The sequence below is a fragment of the Calidris pugnax genome, unplaced genomic scaffold (assembly GCF_001431845.1).
Source record: "Calidris pugnax isolate Ruff unplaced genomic scaffold, ASM143184v1 scaffold100, whole genome shotgun sequence".
Lineage (NCBI taxonomy): Eukaryota > Metazoa > Chordata > Aves > Charadriiformes > Scolopacidae > Calidris > Calidris pugnax.
Window position 1 is genome coordinate 358,046 of NW_015090826.1, and position 16,496 is coordinate 374,541.

At 49.9% G+C, this 16,496-nt stretch overlaps 1 protein-coding gene across 1 annotated transcript in view; it reads right to left on the bottom strand.

Annotated features, from left to right (window-relative positions):
- Positions 1 to 2,095: 2,095 nt before the first annotated feature.
- GMIP (GEM interacting protein) overlaps positions 2,096 to 16,496 on the bottom strand; it is a 30,279-nt gene continuing 15,878 nt past the window's right edge. The window contains exons 8-22 of the mRNA XM_014940190.1: positions 12,842 to 12,952; positions 12,537 to 12,617; positions 11,113 to 11,301; positions 10,862 to 10,999; positions 10,181 to 10,371; positions 8,401 to 8,522; positions 8,046 to 8,132; positions 7,808 to 7,906; positions 7,582 to 7,721; positions 7,095 to 7,283; positions 6,881 to 7,018; positions 6,594 to 6,790; positions 5,334 to 5,628; positions 3,797 to 3,896; positions 2,096 to 3,384 (exon numbers count right to left, since the gene is read on the bottom strand). Of these exons, the coding sequence (XP_014795676.1) occupies positions 2,915 to 3,384; positions 3,797 to 3,896; positions 5,334 to 5,628; positions 6,594 to 6,790; positions 6,881 to 7,018; positions 7,095 to 7,283; positions 7,582 to 7,721; positions 7,808 to 7,906; positions 8,046 to 8,132; positions 8,401 to 8,522; positions 10,181 to 10,371; positions 10,862 to 10,999; positions 11,113 to 11,301; positions 12,537 to 12,617; positions 12,842 to 12,952 (2,547 nt within the window). The 3' untranslated portion in view covers positions 2,096 to 2,914. The remainder of the gene's footprint in view (positions 3,385 to 3,796; positions 3,897 to 5,333; positions 5,629 to 6,593; positions 6,791 to 6,880; positions 7,019 to 7,094; positions 7,284 to 7,581; positions 7,722 to 7,807; positions 7,907 to 8,045; positions 8,133 to 8,400; positions 8,523 to 10,180; positions 10,372 to 10,861; positions 11,000 to 11,112; positions 11,302 to 12,536; positions 12,618 to 12,841; positions 12,953 to 16,496) is intronic.

Here is a 16,496-nt window from a genome sequence, read left to right on the forward strand (position 1 = left end):
ACCTCCCTTTCCTGGGTTTAAAAACCCAGTGGAAGGAAAAACCCACTGCAGGGAGGCAGAAAGGGGTCACCCACGTGAAGGCGAGATGGAGACCCATCAAGTCGGAGAAATCTGGTTTTAGACCCCAGAAAACCACCTCCTTTGCCTTCATGGTGGCAGCAGCAGCTTTGTGTGGAAGAATTGCAGAAGTTCAACGTGTTTTGAGGGAAACAGAACCCGTGTTCTGGAGAAATGGGTCCAACTTGGTGTCTTTCCCCATTCCAGAATGACTCTGTGCTGGTGAGTGAGTGGATGTTCCCACTGAAGGACCCAGAGCACCCAAGCTTCGCCCACGTACCCTGGTCTATGACATTCAAAAACTGAGTTACACCCAAAACCCTCATGAAATAAAATGATAAAAATCAGTGCTTGTTGCAGCTGCTGGAAAAATGACTGAGAAAAGGCTTCTTGGGAGGGTTGCTCTGGGTTTATATTTCAATTAATTAGACGGATAATGTTGTTGTTCTCCTTGGTGGGGCTCTGAGCTGGGGGTCAGGCAGGTAAAGTGAAAATAGGATATTATTTATAAATATAGAAGGTTCAGCCCCAAGGAGCTGGGAGGAGCCGAGGAAATGTTTCTCCCCTCCCTGACAGGATTCTCCTTAATTTCAGAGTCTTCGTTTCCGAGCTGGGGATGGTAGAAAATCCCCCTCCCCAGCAGCAGGAGAGACATTGAGGACCCTTCCCTATGTGGCTTGGATTCGGGAATGTCACTTTGGCAGCTCCTGCCCTCAGAAAATTACACTTTATAAGGTAAGAACCAGCAATTTTTCTTATAAAGGCTGTTTTTTTATATATATATATTTATATCGGACTCCTGAAGGAGAAGGGGAGGGCAGGGTTGGGTGGGAGGAATCCTACAGCCCAAACCCCTATATCTTCCTTTTCTGTAGAACAAATGAAACTTTAACTATTTCAGTGTGCAGCAGGGAAAGGAAAGGAGGGTATTTTGCCAGGGATATTTTTCCAGCTCTGCCAGTTCCTCAAACTGTAAATTCTTGTGGGCGAGCGTTAACCTTTGTTTTCCGGAGACCTGAGTCACTCGGTTGGGTTCATAATAGCCCTGTAAGTGTTTACTTAAGGCTTCCCTATTCACCTTAAACAAATACAGGATAAGCTTATAATAAAACACTCAGTAATTTATTACAGGGGTAAAAGATAACTTAGTATTCAAGAATTCAAAGCGCTGTATTCACAAATATACATTGCTCCAGAGACAAAAAACTCTCTTTAGCCCCAAACTGTACAAATATTGAGAACAGAACCTTAGAATTTCTTTTATGGCTCAATGTTTTGCTCCTGGTTTCTCAACGGTCTTTTTGATGAGACAAAAGGAATTTGTGAAGTGGGTTGTTTTACCTCCTGAGCTGCTTGGGGAGAGAGGAATGTTTTCTTTTAGCGCTCGGTTCTCCTAGTGTCCTTTTTGGAAGGTGGGAACAGCTGAAATCTGCCCCAAAGCAGGAGTTTTGATGTTGTGAGCTGAATTTCATGCCCTACACCCAACCTGGCACCAAGGAAATGGGTGAACGCTGCCCGTCCTCCACCACGGAGCAGGCAAGCGTCAGGAGATGGCACTGCAGGACAGAGGCACAGAATTACAGAATGCTATGGGTTGGAAGGGACCTTCTGGAGATCATCTCCTCCAACCCCCATCCAGAGCAGGTCCCACAGGGTCCCATCCAGGGGGAGTTTGAATGTCTCCAGAGATGGAGACTCCCCCACCTCTCTGGGCAGCCTCTTCCAGGGCTCTGCCACCCTCAAAGTCAAGAAGTTCCTCCTCACGTTGAGATGGAACTTCTCATGTCCCAGTTTGTGCCCGTTCCCTCTTGTCCTGTCACTGGGCACCACTGGAAAAAGCCTGGCCTCATCCTCCTGACACCCACCCTTAAAGGAGTTGATCAGATCCCCCCTCAGTCTTCTCTTCTCCAGACTCCAAAGCCCCAAGTCCCTCAGCCTTTCCTCAGCAGAGAGATGCTCCAGCCCCTCAACATCTTCGTAGCCCTTTGCTGGACCCTCCTTGTCCTTCTGGAACTGGGGAGCCCAGAACTGGTCCCAGTGCTCCAGATGGGACCTCCCCAGGGCAGAATAGACCTCCCTTTCCTGGGTTTAAAAACCCAGTGGAAGGAAAAACCCACTGCAGGGAGGCAGAAAGGGGTCACCCACGTGAAGGCGAGATGGAGACCCATCAAGTCGGAGAAATCTGGTTTTAGACCCCAGAAAACCACCTCCTTTGCCTTCATGGTGGCAGCAGCAGCTTTGTGTGGAAGAATTGCAGAAGTTCAACGTGTTTTGAGGGAAACAGAACCCGTGTTCTGGAGAAATGGGTCCAACTTGGTGTCTTTCCCCATTCCAGAATGACTCTGTGCTGGTGAGTGAGTGGATGTTCCCACTGAAGGACCCAGAGCACCCAAGCTTCGCCCACGTACCCTGGTCTATGACATTCAAAAACTGAGTTACACCCAAAACCCTCATGAAATAAAATGATAAAAATCAGTGCTTGTTGCAGCTGCTGGAAAAATGACCATTTGGGGACGTTTTGTGCCCGATATTGGAGTCGCCTCCTTCCTGGCTACATCTCTCCATCTGTGTTTCCTCTACTTCTCACGTTGTCCTTCACGCTGAGCGGGGCACATTCCAGAGAGAGAGAGACCACCATTGAGTTTTGCTCCTTATCCCTCATCTGGAGTTTTGAAGGAATAAAAAGCAAATCCAGGTTGAGCCTGAAGCCTGCCAGGTGATTCACAGCAGCCTGTTCTCCAGCCTGTGTGGAAAATCCCAAATAGGATGGTATTTTCACCCCGTGGTTGTTCTTTGTTGGGATTTCAGTCCTCTCTCCCTTTCTGGCTCTGATTTTTTTTATTCTTCAGGGTTTTTCCTAGAGGTACGTCCCTGGGTTTTCCTCCTCTGCTTTCTCCGTTGACCCCGCGCTCTCCGGGGGAGGCTCAGGGGTGGTGGAGGCTTCTTCAACCTTAAACTTTGAGATGATCCTGGCGGTTTCTTGCGTCATCTCAAAACGTTTGAGCTGCTGCCTCCCCGCCGGGCGCTGCCTGATGGCCTCACTGGAGCCATCCCTGCTCCAGCCGCTCTCCTCCATCACCTCCTTGGTGGTGGAGCCGCCGTCGGTGGGGTTACCTTCTACCCCAGCCTCCGTGGCCACGTTGGCTAACACAGTGGTGGCCCTCAAGGGCAAGCTGGAAGATTTGGGAATGACTGGCTTGGTTTTCGCCTGGGCTCGGATGTATTTTGCGGGCTGGCGGCTGAAATGGCAACGGGGCTGGGCCCCCGGGGCCACCTCCGAGTCGCTGTCTGTCTTCTCCTGCACGGGGTCCTCCAGCTCCTCCAGCTCTGGACAAAAAAAAAATATAATTATCTAATTTATTTATTTATCTTAGAACAGCGAGACAAAGTTATTACCACAAACCATTTTGAACTTCTTTTCTGGTTAGAAAGGATGCTGAAACCTCCAGCATTTAACAACCGCCTCCCTCTGAGGTGGAATTAACCTCATTAATTCATCAAGATCCACCCTCAAAAGAGGCAGAAGATGTGAATTGGGCTTCTATTCTTAAAGCCCTCCTGGGGACGTTAAAGTTGGGTGAGTGGGGTTGGGAGCTGAGGGAGTAGCGGGGGAAAAACCTTCCTGAGAAGAGCAGGAAAAGGGTTTTGGTGCCGGTTGCGTGATGCAAAGTGGGGTGGGAGGTGTGAAACTCTCAAAGAGGACACCCCCCAACCTCTAACCCCATCCTGCTTTATTTACCTGGGGCCTCCACGCTGGATGGGGATCCCTCCGGATCCGGCTCGCTGATGGCTTCCCTGGAAGAGGAGTTCTCCGAGGCAGAGTCCACGTTTAAACCCTGCTTGTGGGGGGAAAAAGAAAAACCCACGGGTGTTTATACAAGACTCTTCGTCTGTCAGCTCCCACTTCACCCCAAATCCTGTTAGAGGGGGCGACCACTTGAGCTGAAAATGCCTTTGCTTCTCTTAGACTGCCTGTAACTCCAGGGGGGATGGGGAGGGAGCTTGTGGAAGGTGACACAAGAGAAAAATCATCAGTCAAGACCTGCCAGCTCCAACATCTGTGCCATAAATGCCCCAAAACACCCCAGAAAGCAGCTGTGGGCTGAGACCGATTCCCCACATCCCACGGGACACTCAAGTAGCCCGTTTGGGAGCAAAAAAGGGGAAAGTTTAATTATCCACAGTAATTATCGTCAAACTCAAAGGGGGAGGATGAGGGAAGGACCCGGGGGTCACAGCTGGGATGGATCTGGTGTGAAATTGCACAAGGATCAGGTCACTTTGCCATTATTTATGGCAAAACAAGAGTGCCCTTAGGAGCAACCCCCCTTTTTGTGGGTTTGCGACACCTTCTGTGCAGAAACAGGTTAAAAAAAGGCTTTGAAAACACTCAAAGGCAATAGTTGTGACACCTTCTGTGCAGAAACAGGTGAAAAAAAAAGGCTTTGAAAACACTCAAAGGCAATAGTTGTGTGTGTCTGAAAGTGCTTTCTGCAAGGGATTCTTGCTCCTGGAGGTTTTTTGCCCCTTAGGAGTGAATTGTGGCTACTCTGCTGATTTTATTTCCATTGAGGGATTCTTGATCCTGGAGGTTTTTTGCCCCCGAGGAGTGAATTTGTGGCTACTCTGCTGATTTTATTTCCATTTTAGTCGCAGTTATTCTGATTCCTGCTCCCTCGGGGAGCTGGACGCACGGAGGAAGCGGCGTCACCGGGTGTCAGGTGTGGACGTGGTCCCACAGCAGACCCACAGTGGTGCCACAAGCACCCGTGACTCAAAAGGAGGAGGCAGAGAATCCCTGGACTCAGATCTCACTCCCTTTGGCTTAACCTGAGGAAAGGAATTCCCTCTTCCTCATCAAACCACTGTGAAAAAGGGGGGGAAAAACTCCCTCCGTGGGTCCAGCTGAGGGATGCTCTGCCCATTTGTGGGTAGAAGTTTTCAGGAGGGCTGGGATCTAAAACCTGGAGCAAAACCTCCATCCAGAGGGCTCCAAGAAGCTGCTGAATGATCCACAGCTTAGAATTTTATCTATTTTTCTGGTTCTCCCCTTCCACGTGCAGCAGGCTCCCTGCCCCTTCCTCTGGGAATAACCCTCTCGGCAGGAAACTTTCATTATTCGTGGAAAAAGAGGTGTTTTTTTTTTTTCTTTAATTGCCATCCTACCGTAGGCAGGAAATTTTCATTATTCGTGGAAAAAGAGGTTTTTTTTTTCTTTAATTGCCATCCTACCGTCCTGTCCCCACACCAGGGTGAGTGAAACCCAGGAGCTCTACCTCTAACGTTAAACTCTGGCTTGTGTTTGGGCTTTGAGGTCCTTCATCCTTTTCTGGTGTCGTTTCTTGCGAGGGGTTTTCGCAGCCGAGGGATAAGGAGGGAGGAAGGTCGTCCATCCCAAAGACCCGCTCGTAGTTCTGGATGAGGAATTCCACGATCTGGGCTTGATACCCGGAGTCGACGAGGCAGGACATGGAGACGTCGCTCCCCGAGCCCGGCCGGATGAGGGTTGGCCCAAACACTATGCCCAGGTTGTTTGGGGACATCTTGTTCTCTTCGTACTTCTCTGCCACCCTGGGGGAGGGAAATGGGACCGTTAGAGGCTTCCCAGCTCTCCCCAAACCCCAATTTCTCCCCATCCTGTTGACAACAGGATGCCCATGAGCCACCAACGGGCCCTGGTGGCCAAGAAGGCCAATGGCATCCTGGGGGGCATCAGGAAGAGAGTGGAGAACCTGGAGGGAGGTTATCCTCCCCCCTCTGCTCTGTTCTGTGCTGGGAGGCCCCATCTGGAGCACTGGGACCAGTTCTGGGCTCCCCAGTTCCAGAAGGACAGGGAACTGCTGGAGAGGGTCCAGCAAAGGGCTATGAAGATGAGGAGGGGCTGGAGCATCTCTGTGATAAGGAAGGGCTGAGGGACTTGGGGCTTTGGAGTCTGGAGAAGAGAAGGCTGAGGGGGGATCTCATGGCTGGTGGGCGTCAGGAGGATGGAGCCAGGCTTTTTCCAGTGGTGCCCAGTGACAGGACAAGAGGGAACGGGCACAAACTGGGACGTAAGAAGTTCCATCTCAACATGAGGAGGAACTTCTTGACTTTGAGGGTGGCAGAGCCCTGGGAGAGGCTGCCCAGAGAGGTGGTGGGGTCTCCATCTCTGGAGACATTCAAATCCCGCGTTGGATGGGACCCCATGGGATCTGCTCGGGGTCACACAATCAATGAAGGGATGAGGGGGAAGGGTTTTAAGCTGAAAAAGGGGAGAATGAGATGAGATCTGGGGAAGAACTTCATTGCTGTGAGGGTGGTGAGACCCTGGCCCAGGTTGCCCAGAGAAGATATGGCTGCTCTATCCCTGGAGGAGCTCAAGGCCAGGTCGGATGGAGCTTGGAGCAACCTGCTCTGGTGGGAGGTGTCCCTGCCCAGGGCAGGAGGTGGAGTAAATGGCTTTTAAAGGTTCCTTCAACCCAAACCAGTCTATGACTCGATGGTGTCCCGTGGTTGGACCTGTCCCTAACCATCAGGACAACCATCGCGCTCCTCACCGGTAGAGGTGTGCGATGAGGTGCCGCAGAGTGTTGTAGTTGCTTCCAGGCAGTTTGCTCAACAAGTCCTTCATGCTCTGGATGGGATCCGAAGGGAAGCCCCCACAATCCACCTTCTCCTCCCCGGGTTTTTGCAGATCTTTGGCGAGCGCAATGAGGTCGTTGTAGAGGTGGGACAGCAGCACCGGCGCCGAAAGCTGCAACGAGAGGGGAGGAAGACACCCCATGTTACTTCATCCTGCTGATCCGACCCCGAGGAACGTGCTCAGCTGAGGTTTGGTACCCACTTCCTTCAGGAAATGCTTCAGGACACCAGTGATGTCGTGGGGGGAATGCTCGGAGAGCTCCACCAGGCTCCGGCCGTTCTCAAACGCTTGGCACAGCTTTTCCACCCGGGCTTTGGATCCGCTTATCCGATAGATTCCCTGAAAGGTGGGAGAGAGGTGAGGAGGAGGTTTGGAGAGATGGAGAAGACCCAGAGAAGAATAACTCCCCACTCACCTGCACCCCGAGGGCACGGGCTTCGATTTCCGAGGTGCATTTCACCACAACGAAGGGAACTTCCTCCGGGAAGTCTCGAGGAACCTGCGTGAAGTCGATGCCGAAAAGGGGTGCTCGGTTGGGCAGCTTCTTGTGGCCGCAGGTGATGAGGAGGTTCTCGAGGCACTTCTTGTGGCAGGTCAGGCAGCACTGGAAGGGCAGAACCTGCCTGAGTCACACTCTGGTTGTGGTCCAGCATCACAGCGATGGCTGAACACGGAGGAGGACTCCTCTTCCCTCAACCACCAACCAACGTCCCACCAACCAACGTCCCACCAACCCCAAGAGGGTTGTTGCGGGCGAGTGAGGGTCACTCAAAGAAAAATGGGCTTTGGTGTAACGCAGAGGAAGGGAAAACCACTGAATTTTGCAGAGGGGGACCCCTTGTTCCTGTAGACCTTCAGCGGGACGATGGTCACCCCAGGCTTCCACCTCTCCCAGCCCTCACCTCCTCACACTCGAAGCCGCTGACCATGAAGGTGTCGCAATCCCTGCACTTGGATGGTCCCCGCAGCTTCCTGAGCCGATGGGTCTGGGCCGCGCTGGAGAGGGGGATGCTCTTGAACTGCTGCTGGGACGAACCGTTTTCTGCAAAAACGGCACGAAAAGGTGAAAAATGAAGCCACATGTGAGCACGGCTTCCACCTTGCAACACAAAACCACGGGTGGCTCACCATTTTCAAAGGTCTGCAGGGAATCTCGCTCTTCGAAATCATCCGAGGAGGACATGGTCCCGGTGGATGGAGCCTTCAACAGCTTCCTATTCGAGTTTCCTTAGAGGGGAGAGAAAATATAAAGAGCCCTTCTCATCCTCGTGGTGCACAAAGTGGGTCAGTGTGGGCTTTATGCCCCTTTTAGGTTTTTTTTGGGTAATATCAGGCAAGAATTTTGGGGTTTTTTTGCACCTCTCACCTGGGCTAGAACTGGGAGAGTCCAGGGATCGGGATTCGCAGCTCCCACCGAGGCTTTCTGTGTCGCTGCAGAGGGATCTGTTGGCACCTGAAGAAGGAGGACACGGTGACAGATCATCCCAAACCTTCAACATGGGGATGACCAACCATCTTGAGCCCTCCTGGGGCGCTCAACTTGGGGGTCAAGTCCAACCTGAGCTCCCAAGAAAATCCATAAGTATTTTCTCCCCGTTGGAGCTGTGTCCTAAACACCACCCAAAGAAGGTGAGACCCTCTCCCACCTCTTTCCTAATAATCTAAATTAAACTACGGGGACTGGAGGGAAAATTGGGGCATCTTTATGGAATTTAACCTACTCTGGTCACCGTTGGTGGGGAGCTGCCTCCTGGCCATCTCCTCGGGCGTGCTCGCATCCCTCGCTGCGGAAGAAGCTCCGGAGAAATTCAAAGGCACCTTCTTTCTGCTGCTGGGAGGGGACCTGGAAGGGATCACAAAAAATTTTCCAACAGGGAAGAATAAGGGAAAAAAATTGCGTGACGGAGGTAGGTTATAGGGGTTGGCTCATTTTTCCAGGAGACAATAATAAAACCCCCGCACAAATCTAGGAAAACAAACTTATTCAATATAATTTTGCCTTTTCTATCCGCAGGGAAAATTTAGAGTTCAGGCAGCGCCCACAGGAGAAAAGAGGGACCTTAATCTTTGGCAAAGGACAGAAATGATGGAAGGGACGGAACTGCTGCCCTGATTTTCCAGCTGTGGGTCCTGCCCTCGGCAGGAGGCACCAAGCACGACCTTAGAGATGGGTTCTTCGTTAGCGAAGAAAAGGTCCTGGTATCTGAGGCTGTGGGCTTTTCAGTAATTAGCAATCAGAGGACCACAGGATGCTATGAGGTTGGGAGGAACCTCTGGAGATCATCTGAGGCACCTTAGAGATGGATTCTTCATTAGCAGAACCACGCAGAGAGAAAAGGTCCTGGTATCTGAGGCCCTGGGCTTTTCCATAATTAGCAATCAGGGGATCACAGGATGCTATGAGGTTGGAAGGGACCTCTGGAGATCATCTCCTCCAACCTCCACCCAGAGCAGGTCCCACAGGGTCCCATCCAGGGGGGTTGGAATGTCTCCAGAGATGGAGACCCCACCACCACGTCTCTGGGCAGCCTCTCCCAGGGCTCTGCCACCCTCAAAATGGAGAAGTTCCTCCTCATGTTGAGATGGAACTTCTCATCTCCCAGTTTGTGCCCGTTCCCTCTTGTCCTGTCACTGGGCACCACTGGAAAAAGCCTGGCCCCATCCTCCTGACACCCACCAGCCAGGAGATCCCCCCTCAGTCTTCTCTTCTCCAGACTCCAAAGCCCCAAGTCCCTCAGCCTTTCCTCAGCAGAGAAATGCTCCAGCCCCTCATCATCTTCGTAGTCCTTTGCTGGACCCTCTCCAGCAGTTCCCTGTCCTTCTGGAACTGGGGAGCCCACAACTGGTCCCAGTGCTCCAGATGGGGCCTCCCCAGGGCAGAGCAGAGCAGAGGGGGAGGATGACCTCCCTCCCTCCACCTGCTCCTCACGCTCTTCTTGATGCCATTGGCCTTCTTGGCCACCAGGGCCCATTGGTGGCTCATGGGCATCCTGTTGTCCCCCAGGAGTCCCAGGTCTTTCTCCTCAGAGCTGCTCTCCAGCAGGTCACCCCCAACCTGTCCTGGTGGTTATTCCTCCCCAGGGGCAGCAACCTCCACTTGCCCTTGGTGGAACTTCATCAGGTTCCTCTCTGCCCAACTCTCCAGCCTGTCCAGGTCTCGCTGCATGATGACCCATCCTCTGGTGTGTCACCTGCTCATTCCAGTTTGGTGTCACCAGCAAAGGTGCTGAGGGTCCACTCCATCCCTTCACCCAGGTCATTGATGAATATACTGAAGAGGACTGGACCCAGTCCTGACCCCTGGGGCCCACCACTGGTCACAGACCTCCAACTGGCCTCTGTAACCCTCTGAGCTCTGTCCTTCAGTATCAATCACGATGGTGACTTCATAACTATGTTTTAACCCTTGGGGTTTTTTTTGTTCTGGGCAATAGTTTTGGGACCTTTCAGCTCAGATGGAAGTTTTCCACATTATATATATATTTTTTAAATTTTTTTTACCTCTGCCCTCCGTAAGCGAGTGGCTCGAACTCAAACACTTCCATGTCAATGTCTTTCTTCTGCAGAGCCTGAATGAATTCCAGGTATTTCTCACCAGCTTTGTAGGGCTTGCAGACCTCGGAGAGGTGCTGGTACCCCACTGGAATCTGTTCTGACTGCGTCTGCCGCTGCTTGAACATCCGTAAAGTCACCTGATGGGGGGAAAAAAAATTGAAAAATAACATTATTGGTCAAAGCCCGGGTGCCTTTTCCTGCCCTGGATCTCAAAATTTCCAGTTTTCATCACCCAAACTCAGTGACCTCTTTTTTCTTTTTTTTTTTCCCTGCTTGTTGATATTTCTATTTCTCAAAAATATTTGTCACTGTGTCTTTTTCTAGGATTTTTCTCCCCTGGATTTATTCTGTGGCCATTTGTGTCCTCAAAGCAGGAATAATTGAAAATGTGATTTGTTTGGGATTTGATTGAAATGTGAAAATGTAATTGAAAAGTGAGAAATTTTTTTGGTAGCGGGTCGGGAAGAAAAGCAAAGTCTGGGGATGGTCCCCAAATTTCTGCTGCTGGAGAATGGTCAGTTCTAGGGTGTTTCAATGGGGAAATGGTGAAGAACCTGGAGGTGTGATCCCAAAGAGCAGCTTCCCTGAAACAAGGATTAGAGGAGAAATATCTAAGATGACACCTACCCACGTCAGCACCTCATCCCCTTGGAAAATGAGCTTCCGGACGTGGGTGACGATCCGGGCTCGTACTTTCTCCAGCTCTTGGCGTCGAAAGTTGGCATCGCTGATGCACGTCTTGTACCAAGCTTCGGCCTCCTGAAGCTGTGAGTCACCAGAAAGGGAGGAAAAAAGGATAAAATCAACCCGGGGCGGGTGGGAAGATGCATCTGGGATGACTGGGAATAAATCCCAGTAGCCTGGTGGGAGCTCATCACCTTGGCTTGTGCCTCCTCGCAGGAACGGCGCCGCTTCTCCAGCTGCTTGTTGGCGCTGCCGGGGTTGGTGGTGGCCATGTTCTGGAATTCCTCCTCGGCTTTGGCGCTCAAGTGCTTTGCCTTCTCCAGCTCCTCGCAGCGCTGGAGGTACTGGAGGCGGGACTTGCGCAGGGAGGACAAGGATTCGTTCTGGAATAGGAGAAGGAAGAGGTTTGGGAAGCCCGATGAGGCAGTGGGAGGAACGAGCCGAGGCAGTAACTCTGCTAATAAGGAAAATGCTGGTTTCTTGGTTCCAATGGACATCATGGTTCAAGTGGACATCATGGCTCCAAAGGACTTCTTGGTTCCAATGGACGTCATGGTTCCAATGGACTTCTTGGTTCCAATGGACTTCTTGGTTCCAATGGACATCATGGTTCAAGTGGACTTCTCGGTTCAAGTGGACATCATGGCTCCAAAGGACTTCTTGGTTCCAATAGACATCATGGTTCCAGTGAACTTCTCGGTTCAAGGGGACATCATGGCTCCAAAGGAGACTTCTTGGTTCCAGTGGACATCATGGTTCCAGTGGACGTCATGGTTCAAGTGGACTTCTCGGTTTAAGTGGACATCATGGCTCCAATGGACATCATGGTTCAAGTGGACTTCTCGGTTCCCATGGACATCATGGCTCCAAAGGACTTATTGGTTCCAATGGACGTCATGGTTCCAATGGACATCATGGTTCAAGTGGACTTCTCGGTTCCCATGGACATCATGGCTCCAAAGGACTTATTGGTTCCAATGGACGTCATGGTTCCAATGGACATCATGGTTCAAGTGGACATCATGGCTCCAAAGGAGACTTCTTGGTTCCAGTGGACATCATGGCTCCAACGGACGTCATGATTCCAGTGGACTTATCGGTTCAAGTGGACATCATGGCTCCAATGGACTTCTTGGTTCCAATGGACGTCATGGTTCAAATGGACATCATGGTTCCAAACGAATTCTCAGTTCCACTGGACGTCATGGTTCAAGTGGACTTCTTGGTTCAAGTGGACATCATGGCTCCAAAGGACTTGGTTCCCATGGACATCATGGCTCCAGTGGACTTCTTGGTTCAAGTGGACACCATCTTCCAGTGTCACACCCTGGTCCCATGGCTCCCCTCCCTGATCCCTGCTCCCTCCCCAGCTTTTCTGGAGCCCTTTTAGGGACTGGAAGGGGCTCCAAGGTCTCCCTGCAGCCTTCTCTTCTCCAGCCTGAACCCCCCCAACTCTCTCAGCCCCAACTCCCAGCAGAGGGGCTCCAGCCCTCCCAACATCTCCGGGGCTTCCTCTGGCCCTGCTCCAACACTTCCATGTCCTTCCTGTTACTGCTTGTTCATAGACATTTATTTCCAACGTTTTGAGCCGTGTCGGACCCCTCTCTTGGCCTCTTACCATTCTCTTCTGCTCCTTTGTCCACTGATCTTTGAATTCTTTCCTCCACTTCTCAATTTCATTCTTCTTGGCTGAGAGAGGCTGCAGAAGAATAATAATTAGGGGGGCAACAGCTCCTCATCAGGCAGGAAAAAATATCTGACACGTGAAGGTGCGACATTAGAGGGCAAAATTTCCAAAATGCCTCTTTTTCCCTTAAACTTGGTGCGTGTTCCCTTCTCCCTTCCCCTCCTCCCCCTCGGAAAAGGGTCGATGACCTCATTGGGTCTCTGTGATGCCCCCGTTGGCGTTGGGACATCCCGTACCTGGTAGAATTCCTTCTGTTGGAGCAACCCCACCGTCTCGCCCGCTGAATTCCCAACCTTGATGTCGTGTTCCAGGACCATGGTGTAGAGCGCCCGGAGGGGCATGTTGTGCTGCAGACACCCCCCCAAAAAAAGGAATCAACTATAAAATGACAGATAATCACCACGAATTTCCTAAATTTAAGGGCTTTTGACAGCTACGACCAAGATCGATGACTGGAAGGTGAGTGACTACATGGGTTAAATTCTCTATATTCCTATTTCTCTGTATTTCTATTTCTCTTTATTCCTATATATTTCTCTATATTCCTATTTCTCTGTATTTCTATTTCTCTTTATTCCTATATATTTCTCTATATTCCTATTTCCTATATTTCTATTTCTCTTTATTCCTCTATATTTCTCTATATTCCTATTCCTCTATATTTCTATTTCTCTTTATTCCTATATATTTCTCTATATTCCTATTCCTCCTCTATATTCCTTCCTCTGTATTAATTCCTCCATATTCCCTGTTCTCTATATTCCTATTTCTTCCTCTATATTCCCAGTTCTCTCTATCCCTATATATTTCTCTCTATCCCTATATATTTCTCTCTATCCCTATTTATTTCTCTCTATCCCTATTTATTTCTCTCTATCCCTATTTATTTCTCTCTATCCCTATTTATTTCTCTCTATCCCTATATATTTCTTTATATCCCTATTTATTTCTCTATACTCAAGAGCTTTTATTCTGGGCAGCACAGCCCTGACTCCTCGCTGCTCCATCCTTCAATCTCATTTCCCCAAATCATCTCTCCGTGGCATCAAACTGATAGAAGAAAAAAAAGGAACCAGCCCAATCCTGGGAGTTTTAGGCAACTTTTTGGAGCTGTATTTTCTCCAGGATTTAAGCCTGGGTGGAGAATTCCTCCCTCCTCCTCCTCCTCCTCCTCCTCGGGGAGCGGGGCCGGTACCTGCTGGGCGATGGCGTTGCGTCCCCCCTCCGCGATCTTCACCAGCCCTTTGGCAAACTCCGTCTCTGTAAGAAAAAAAGGGGTTTAGACACCAGATTCGGGCACCCGGAGGGGAATTTCTCAAAAATGGGGGTCATTCCCCTCAATGACGATCATTCACGGAAGAAAAATTCCCATTTTGTGTCTTTATCTTCAGGGAAAAGCCCCCAAAGGGTTGGTGTTTGGCCAACGTTTTGCTGCTGCACTTTTGCTTGAGACATTTTGTTCTTAGCTATGATTTTTTTTTTTTAGAAAAGCTCTCATGGACTTCTTGGTTCCAATGGACGTCATGGTTCAAATGGACATCATGGTTCCAAACGAATTCTCAGTTCCACTGGACGTCATGGTTCAAGTGGACTTCTTGGTTCAAGTGGACATCATGGCTCCAAAGGACTTGGTTCCCATGGACATCATGGCTCCAGTGGACTTCTTGGTTCAAGTGGACACCATCTTCCAGTGTCACACCCTGGTCCCATGGCTCCCCTCCCTGATCCCTGCTCCCTCCCCATCTCTCCTGGAGCCCCTTGAGGGACTGGAAGGGGCTCCAAGGTCTCCCCGCAGCCTTCTCTTCTCCAGCCTGAACCCCCCCAACTCTCTCAGCCCCAACTACCAGCAGAGGGGCTCCAGCCCTCCCAACATCTCCGGGGCTTCCTCTGGCCCTGCTCCAACACCTCCATGTCCTTCCTGTTACTGCTTGTTCATAGACATTTATTTCCAACGTTTTGAGCCGTGTCGGACCCCTCTCTTGGCCTCTTACCATTCTCTTCTGCTCCTTTGTCCACTGATCTTTGAATTCTTTCCTCCACTTCTCAATTTCATTCTTCTTGGCTGAGAGAGGCTGCAGAAGAATAATAATTAGGGGGGCAACAGCTCCTCATCAGGCAGGAAAAAATATCTGACACGTGAAGGTGCGACATTAGAGGGCAAAATTTCCAAAATGCCTCTTTTTCCCTTAAACTTGGTGCGTGTTCCCTTCTCCCTTCCCCTCCTCCCCCTCGGAAAAGGGTCGATGACCTCATTGGGTCTCTGTGATGCCCCCGTTGGCGTTGGGACATCCCGTACCTGGTAGAATTCCTTCTGTTGGAGCAACCCCACCGTCTCGCCCGCTGAATTCCCAACCTTGACGTCGTGTTCCAGGACCATGGTGTAGAGCGCCCGGAGGGGCATGTTGTGCTGCAGACACCCCCCCAAAAAAAAAGAATCAACTATAAAATGACAGATAATCACCACGAATTTCCTAAATTTAAGGGCTTTTGGCAGCTACGACCAAGATCGATGACTGGAAGGTGAGTGACTACATGGGTTAAATTCTCTATATTCCTATTTCTCTGTATTTCTATTTCTCTTTATTCCTATATATTTCTCTATATTCCTATTTCTCTGTATTTCTATTTCTCTTTATTCCTATATATTTCTCTATATTCCTATTTCCTATATTTCTATTTCTCTTTATTCCTCTATATTTCTCTATATTCCTATTCCTCTATATTTCTATTTCTCTTTATTCCTATATATTTCTCTATATTCCTATTCCTCCTCTATATTCCTTCCTCTGTATTAATTCCTCCATATTCCCTGTTCTCTATATTCCTATTTCTTCCTCTATATTCCCAGTTCTCTCTATCCCTATATATTTCTCTCTATCCCTATATATTTCTCTCTATCCCTATATATTTCTCTCTATCCCTATATATTTCTCTCTATCCCTATATATTTCTCTCTATCCCTATATATTTCTCTATACTCAAGAGCTTTTCTTCTGGGCAGCACAGCCCTGACTCCTCACCGCTCCATCCTTCCATCTCATGTCCCAAATCATCTCTCCGTGGCGTTAAACCGATAGAAAAAAGGAACCAGCCCAATCCTGGGAGTTTTAGGCAACTTTTTGGAGCCGTATTTTCTCCAGGATTTAAGCCTGGGTGGAGAATTCCTCCCTCCTCCTCCTCCTCCTCGGGGAGCGGGGCCGGTACCTGTTGGGCGATGGCGTTGCGTCCCCCCTCCGCGATCTTCACCAGCCCTTTGGCAAACTCCGTCTCTGTAAGAAAAAAAGGGGTTTAGACACCAGATTCGGGCACCCGGAGGGGAATTTCTCAAAAATGGGGGTCATTCCCCTCAATGACGATCATTCACGGAAGAAAAATTCCCATTTTGTGTCTTTATCTTCAGGGAAAAGCCCCCAAAGGGTTGGTGTTTGGCCAACGTTTTGCTGCTGCACTTTTGCTTGAGACATTTTGTTCTTAGCTATGATTTTTTTTTTTTAGAAAAGCTCTCAAAGAGTGTACGGACTCCAAAAATGGACATTTTATGCCCAGCCTCACCGTAGCTCAGACGCTTTTCGATCCAGCTGAGCAGCTCTTTGACATATTTACACCACATTTTGGCATATTCCAGGGCCGCCTCGATGCCACCTTCGCATTTATATCCCTATTTATTTCTCTATACTCAAGAGCTTTTATTCTGGGCAGCACAGCCCTGACTCCTCGCTGCTCCATCCTTCAATCTCATTTCCCCAAATCATCTCTCCGTGGCATCAAACTGATAGAAGAAAAAAAAGAAACCAGCCCAATCCTGGGAGTTTTAGGCAACTTTTTGGAGCTGTATTTTCTCCAGGATTTAAGCCTGGGTGGAGAATTCCTCCCTCCTCCTCCTCCTCCTCG